The following is a 7,883-nucleotide window of genomic DNA, read 5'->3' as shown; positions in this document are numbered from 1 at the left end:
GGATACTTTTGTCTATTTTGCTTTTAAAAAAAAGAGATAGGGGGGGGGATAGTTTAGTCTATTCTGCTTATTTCCCAGCCTGAACTGTGATTGTGTCAACGAACTTCTCTCTGCTCCAGCCTCGCTGGTTGGCGGGTGCTCTGGGGTGGTTTGTTCTTTCTTTCCTATCGCGTATCTGTCATTCTCGTTTCTCCTCCATTGTATGTTGCCCTCTAGTTACAGCTGTTTTATCTTCGCTTGTATATGCCCCTATTTTTGTTGCAAGTGCAGTAAAACTTGTACTAAATTTCAACTGTTTCCTCAGACTCCTTCAAACTGAGTCGGAGGACCATATCCCATCTTGTCGTGTGTTCCCAGAAGATGCAGCTGCTGGTCATCCTCATCTCTTGTCCATTTGTCTCTCTGCTGCTCTCTAGTAACACCTCTAATTTTCAGCACCTATTTGACCTAATTTTTTTTGCTAGTGCAGTAAAACTGACTAAATCACAACTTTTACCTCAAACTCCCTCAAACTTACGACCGTGTCCCATGTTGTCGTGTTTCCGCAGAAGATGCAGCTGCTGAAGCTGCGAGTGCCGGCCCAGTTCATGCTGGTGGCGCTGGACGAGGGCCCCGGGCCGCCCATCAAATACCAGCACGCCGAGCTCAGCAAGCTCTACTCCGTGGTCAGTCAGCTGGTGCGCTGCTGTGACGTGTCGCAGCGATGTCACTCCTCTATCTCTGTAAGTCTCCCGGACTTGTGTGTGTGTGTCGTGTGTCTGTGTCGTGTGTCTGTGTCGTGTGTCTGTGTCGTGTGTGTTGGGGGGTACCAGCATGCTGAGCTCAGCAAGCTCTACTCTGTGGTCAGTCAGCTGGTGCGCTGTTGTGATGTGTCGCAGCGATGTCACTCCTCTATCTCTGTAGGTCTCCCAGACTTGCGTGTCTGTGTCGTGTGTGTGCGGAGGATGTACCAGCACGCTCAGCTGAGCAAGCTCTACTCCGTGGTCAGTCAGCTGGTGCGCTGTTGTGATGTGTCGCAGCAATGTCACTCCTCTATCTCTGTCTCTGTAAGTCTCCAAAGGCTGGTGTGTGTCATGTGTGTGTGCGTCGTGTGTGTGTGTGTTGGGGGTACCAGCAAGGTCTACTCTGTGGTCAGTCAGCTGGTGCGCTGTTGTGACGTGTCGCGGCGATGTCACCCCTCTATCTCTGTAAGTCTCCCAGGCTTGTGTGTGGGTGTGTTTTGTGTGTGTGGGGGGGTACCAGCACATTCCCTGTACTCACACAAACTCTCGCTGTCGTTCCCCCCCCCCTGGGCCAGCCCCTGCTGCCCAACCCTCACGGCGTCCCGCTGTGTGGCAAGCCCCCCATGACGTTACTACTCACACACACACACACACACACGCACACACACACACGCACACACACGCCCCTTCCCTTTACTCACACAAACTCTCGTTGTCCCCCCAGGGCCAGCTCCCGCTGCCCAACCCTCACGGGGACCCACTGTGTGGCAAGCCCCTCATGGCCTTACTACTCACACAAACTCTCGTTGTCTCTCTCTCCCCCCTAGGGCCAACCCCCGCTGCCCAACCCTCATGGGGACCCACTGTGTGGCAAGCCCCTCATGACCATCCAGGCACAGGTGGCCGAGGTTCTGTACGGCCGCAACGTCTACGTCAAGAAGATCATCGAGGAAGCCAACACGGTGGACGAGACCGCCAAACTTTTGAAAGTAAGATACAGTATACTTGTATATATGGTCGCTTTTAAGCACAAGGGGGCTATCCCGAAAAATGCTGTTTTAAGAAAATGGAAGGTAAAGTTTTTGGACCCTTGTTCAGTTTCTCCAAAAGACAAGGAGAGATTTCTCTATAACCAAACTAATATTGACACCAATGAAGCCAAACTTCTCCTACAGGTAGGGCAATGCTCACTTTTGGTGTAGGTCAAGATTTCTGGAAACCCCTGAAATCTGGGTTAGCCCGCTTGTCTTAAACACTTTGCCGCCTCATCTCGCAGATTGGCGATGTTTACCACCCAGTTTCTTTGGATCTTCCCTAAAATATGATGGCAAAGTGTTGAAAGCGACCAATACAGTGGAGTGCCTCTTTTTAATTGGGTGGTGGATGTTTGTTTGTTTGGATGAGGTAATAATAATAATAATAATAGATGATAATAGCATTTGTATAGCACAAATTCCCCCTCAATGGCAAGCTCTGTGGGCTTTACAATCTTTCTTATTACCCCAACAGACCTGATAGCATTCTGAAACAACCTCAACTTCCATGAAAGCATGCACTGCAAACAAGTTGTGATGCTTTTGTGTTCATTGTGGTTGAAAATCTGGTGAACTCGGTTTTTTGTTTCTTGAGCGATGCTAGCAAAGCAAAATCATTCTTTTTTTCTCTGTTTGACTGTCTCTCTGTTTTGTGTTCCAGTATTGCTCATGGGAAAACCCCCACTTCTCCTTTGTGGTGCTCGGGGAGCTGTTGTGGCAGGTGAGTCTTGTGTGTGGGTGGTTGGCGGGTGTTCTGCTGTGGTTTGCTTCTTCTTTCCTGTCAAACATATATCGTCCTTATCTCTCCTCCTTTTTTTTTGTGTTGGTTACTCTCTTGTAACTCATAATCTATTCTTTGGCACTTAAAGGACCTTATTGTGGTGCAATTTTTATTGAATTTTTTTTTTTTGGGGGGGGGGGCGTTAAACCTCATCCATTTCATTAAAGAATACATTTAAGGGTGAATTTCACTGAAAATGTTGTTGAAGGCTACTAACTTTACTCTTCCGATTGCTGATTTGGCAAGAATTGAAAGGTTTTTATTAGCTGCCTCGAGATTTTGTATAGCAAATACAAGTATTCCAACTGTGGTGGCCATTTTCTCGCTAATTTCTCCAGTAATCCCAGGTGACACCCATCTTCTTTACTTGCACCGATCTATGCAGGATGGAGCCATTTTTTTTTCCAATTTCATAAAAAAACAACAACCAGACAGTAGAATTGTAAATGGGCTGATTTATCAATGTCATGCTCATACTGTGCCGGAACAACATAGGGGGAACTGCTGCTTTTTCTTTCCTCATCCTTACTATCGTTATTTTTTCCTCTCTTTTGTATGTTTGTCACTCTCCTGTGAATTGCTATTTCCGGGGTGCCTTGATAGTCGAAGCAAACTTTGTGCTGTTGAAACTAGAGAGGTGAGCAGAGAAAGCCTGATTCCCCGTTTGGACTTCTCTGTTGACACCCACCCCTTGGCGCTCTTATTATGACCTTATGCAGTTGCGAGCGCCGTAAAACCCTTTACTATAATTTTAAAAAACCTCTCTTGTAACACCTCTAATCTTCGGCACTTATATGACCTTATTGTGTTGCAAGTGCCGTTAAACTCTTACGAAAGCTAGAAACCACCCCTTGGTGCTCATATGACCTTATGCAGTTGCGAGCCCCATAAAACACTTATTAAAACTTAAAAGCTAAAAGTTTGAACCTGACAGCATAACTCTATATCTGTGACCAGGTGGCGTATTCGTACACATACGAGCTGCGTCCCCACATGGACCTGCTGCTACAGATGTTGTTGTTGGAGGACTCGTGGCAGACGCACCGCATCCACAACGCGCTCAAGGGCATCCCGGATGAGCGAGACGGCCTCTTCGACACCATCCAGCGGTCCAAGAACCACTACCAGAAGCGAGCCTACCAGTGCATCAAGCTGATGGTGTCCCTGTTCACACAGTGAGTCTTTCCCCGGGAACGTGTGTGTGTGTGTGTTTAAGAGTCTTTCCTCGGGGGGGGGGGGGATGGAGGTTAGGGTTTAGAGGTTAGGGATAGTGTTGGAGATTAGGGATAGGGTTTAGAGGTTAGGGTTAGGGGTTAGGGACAGGTGCAATTTAGTGGATTCAGTAGATTCTTTAGAAAATTCTTGTTTTTGGTCATGGAAGGGTTGCCACTATACAAATGCTATCTATTATTATCTACTAGCTGGGCCCCCTTTCGATGAAAGGAATAATCGGTGCATTAACGTCAACTGAAAGTCATTGGCCATCTATAGTTACACTCTACTGGAATGGAGCAATAAATCTTGAGAGATGCAAAAAATTAGAAGGTCTAGATCTATACTCTCAAAACAAAATGCGCCTCGCGAAATATCACTTCCGGCACTTCCGTTGTGGAGAGCAGCTACACAGATTTGGTTTCGTTTCTCACTGGAATAATCACAAAGGCCAAAGAAGGACAGGAACTTTTTGTCAAATATATTTTTCTAAATTCAGGAAATGAATAAATCAAAAAATCGGGCTGCGTCATGGGGACCCATCTATCTTTTTGCAGGTACTTGCCAACTTTCAACTCTGTAACTGTCGTAGTTTTATGGGAAAAGTGACACATGTGTTTCCAAGTTGCCAAATGTATAATAGATTATTTTTATGACCTCATTACCCAACCACCTTGTGTTGTCCACAGCTGTGCCCCAGCGGCCACCATCCTGCAGACAAACGGAGACATCAAACGCAAGTGGTCCTGGGCCATCGACTGGCTCAACGACGAGATGGAGAGGGTGAGTGGGGTTGGTTGGCGGGTGCTCTGGTGGGGTTTGCTGCTTCTTCCAATCAAACATCTATCTGTGGGTGGTAGGCGGGTGTTCTGGTGTGTTTTGCTGCTTCTTTCCAATCAAACATCTATCGTCTTTATCTCTCCCCCCTTTTTTTTGTGTTTGTTACTTTCTTGTAACACCTCTAATCTTCAGCACTTATATGACCTTATTGTGTTGCAAGTGCCGTAAAACTCTTACTAAAACTAAAGATGATAGGAAGATAGATGTCACAGGCAAATGCTACTTTCCTCTTCTCTCCCTCTCTTCTGTCCGTCCGTCATACTTTTTTTCCCTGCTTGTTTTCTTCCCAACGCTTTGTTTGTCTGTCTGTCTGTCTCTCTGTCTGTCTCTCTGTCTGTCTGTCTTACTTTCACCTGAACAGACAATGGGAGGTTGGGGGCACAGAGGTGTCAACTGGTTTCATGGAATTTGAAAAACGTCAAATACACGAGTTTGTTGGTGGTTGGCGGGTGCTCTAGTGAGGTTTGCTTCTTCTTTCCTATCAAACATCTATCGTCTTTATCTCTCCTCCTTCTTTTTTGTGTTTGTTACTCTCTTGTAACACCTCTAATCTTCGGCACTTATATGACTTTATTGTTTTGCAAGTGCTGTAAAAACTTTAACTAGAACTTTAAAAAATCTTAACTAAAAAAAAAGTGAAGACAACGTTGATTGTAATTGTCGGCGTCTGTCTGTGTGTCCCCAGCGGTCGTACCCGTGCAACACGCAGTACACAGCCTACAACAACTGGTCGCCCCCGGCACAGTCCAATGAAACCAGCAACGGGTATGTACGGGTCACGGGTCTGACAGTGTGTGTGTGTGTGTGTGTCACAGTCTGACTGTGTGTGTGTGTGTGTCATCGCTGTGTGGGATACATTTTGTGTGTGTGTGGGTCACAGTCTGACTGTGTGTGTCAGTGTACGTGTCACAGTCTGACTGTGTGTGTCTGTGTACGTGTCACAGTCTGATTGTGTGTGGGTGTTTGTCACAGTCTGACTGTGTGTGGGTGTTTGTCACAGTCTGACTGTGGGTGTTTGTCACAGTCTGACTGTGTGTGTCTGTGTACGTGTCACAGTCTGACTGTGTGTGTGTGTGTGTGTGTCACAGTCTGACTGTGTGTGTGTGTCACAGTCTGACTGTGTGTATGTGTGTGTGTCACAGTCTGACTGTGGGTGTCTGTGTACGTGTCACAGTCTGACAGTGTGTGTCTGTGTACGTGTCACAGTCTGACTGTGTGTGGGTGTTTGTCATCGCTGTGTGGGATCAGTTTTGTGTGTGGTTTTTTTGTGGTCAGTGCAGTTGGTACAACCAAAACTGAGTCGATTGTGAGGTAAAACACCTACTCAAAGAAAAAAACAAAAGTGCAATTGGTGCTTCTTTTTTTTTGGGGGGGGGGGGGATTGCCCAACTGCCACATGAGTCTGCCTGTGGGTGGTTGGCGGGTGCTCCCTTCTTTCCTATCAAACAAAACACTCAAACTACAAGTCTACATTGTGTGCGTGTGTTTCCTCCTCAGGTATTTCCTGGAGAGGTCGCAGAGTGCTCGCATGACCTTGGCCAAGGCTTACGAACTGTGCCCGGACGATGTAAGAACTGTTTCTTTTTCCTGTGTTGACTATTTTTAAAAAGTTGTAAAGCGCATAGAATATGCTGTAGAGCGTGGATATGCGCTATATAAATTCAATAATTATAATTTTTATTAGAGTTTCCTGATGATCTTTTGAATTGGAAGCATTTATGTTTTCTACACCAGTTGTCCAATGGCCGTGCTAGTCTGCCGTTATCAGTGCTAACTTTTAATTGATTTTAAATAATCCATGGGCGACACTAAGGTATAAGTACAGCCATAGCAGATCATTTACTTTACAACTTCCCAGCATTTTGATTAGATGAGCAACTTACTTAACCCTATCCGTACGCCCAGGGGTCATTTTGTACCCCCGGGGTAAATTCTTCACATTTTAGAATACTTCTAGCAGGAAGATCTCTTTGAAACTTTCTGTATTTCTCAAAAAATAATTTTGACAGACTGCTATGCGAAGCGTACGGATCAGACTAACGAGTAAATTTCCTCTTTGAAAGTGGTGGCACAGAGTTCCCACGTCTTATGAATATGATAGTAAAGCACGGCGTACGGATAGGGTTAAACGCCAGCTTTACTGGTGATAACGATCATGCGGAAATTGGCGAGAAGAAATATGAGCACAACAATAATTGGCTATGGAATTGGTGGGAACAAAGACGACAACAAAGCCATGACGCTGACAGACACAAGACTGTCTGTGACAGCTCAGAAAGCAAATATGTGGGGCAGCGTGGTGAAATCAGACGCTCGGCAAAATAATCAAAGTGAAGAAAGTGGCATTTTTCACCACAGGTTTGTGAGTTTTTATAGATTTGTTTTTTGTTTTTTGGCTCAACACTTTTTATTCCCATCAAAGAACACTTTTCTCTCTAGTTTTTACTGAAAAACATTGATTAAAGGCACAAAAATTGTAAATGTTCGGTTTCCACGGACTGTGAAGCTAAGGAAATAACTACTCTATGGCGGCCATCTTCTCGCTAATTGTACCTCTGAAACCAGATGACCCCCATCTCCTTCATTGGCAAATACCTTGACTTATATTCAAGATAAATAGATATTTTTTATTCCAAAAGAAGACAAATAGACAAGCTTTAAGATGATACCAATAACTCTACATGCCCAGAAATTGACGAGAGCCTGGTTCCACCGCGTCTTGACACACATATATGGATAATGGTATAGTAATGGTGACTTTTTCTGTGTTTCCAGGAACAGGAAGAGACGGAGATAGCGGAGGATCAAGACATCCATGGTCCGGATGAGATGGGCGGACACCTCTCCTACAAGGTGCAGCCCTCCCACACGGACTACCCCGGCCCGCCCGCCTCGGGCCCGTCCAGCTCCTCCCAGCACCAGGGTGGTGGGGGCCCGGCCGCTGTGCCCAGCAGCACCTCCCCGCCTCAGCCGCAGCACCAGCAGCAGCAGCAGCAGCCCCCGTCAGCCGTGGTAAGCCCCCAGCCTCAGTCATCCCCAGCGAGCAGTGTGAGCGCCCAGCAGCAGAACCTCAACAAGAACTGTGATATCTCCCTGGGCTCCACCTCCTCCTCCTCCCCCGCGGCCAACAACACCGCCACCACGGGCAAACAACAGACCTCGCCTCCCACCCCTGCCAACAACAACAACAACAACAACAATAACAACAACAGCAACAACACAAACGGCAACAACAACACGGGAGGCGGTGTCGTGAAAGGCCCCGCTGCACCCTCCTCCTCCCCCTCCCCCTCC

General features: G+C 46.6%; 1 protein-coding gene across 1 annotated transcript in view; it reads left to right on the top strand.

The window, feature by feature from the left end:
- The window catches only part of LOC101857458 (probable ubiquitin carboxyl-terminal hydrolase FAF-X), a gene marked incomplete at its 3' end in the record, with an annotated part of 54,134 nt that extends 46,548 nt beyond the window's left edge, over nucleotides 1–7,586 (top strand). Inside the window, 8 exon segments of the mRNA XM_013090084.2 lie at nucleotides 549–722; nucleotides 1,550–1,711; nucleotides 2,418–2,477; nucleotides 3,495–3,712; nucleotides 4,439–4,532; nucleotides 5,275–5,354; nucleotides 6,087–6,156; nucleotides 7,365–7,586. Of these exon segments, the coding sequence (XP_012945538.1) occupies nucleotides 549–722; nucleotides 1,550–1,711; nucleotides 2,418–2,477; nucleotides 3,495–3,712; nucleotides 4,439–4,532; nucleotides 5,275–5,354; nucleotides 6,087–6,156; nucleotides 7,365–7,586 (1,080 nt within the window).
- Between the last annotated feature and the right edge of the window lie 297 nt (nucleotides 7,587–7,883).

Source organism: Aplysia californica, unplaced genomic scaffold (genome assembly GCF_000002075.1).
Source record: "Aplysia californica isolate F4 #8 unplaced genomic scaffold, AplCal3.0 scaffold01136, whole genome shotgun sequence".
In the NCBI taxonomy this organism is placed as follows: Eukaryota; Metazoa; Mollusca; class Gastropoda; order Aplysiida; family Aplysiidae; genus Aplysia; species Aplysia californica.
Note: the sequence above shows the minus strand (reverse complement) of the source record. Positions and strands in the feature narration are given on the sequence as shown.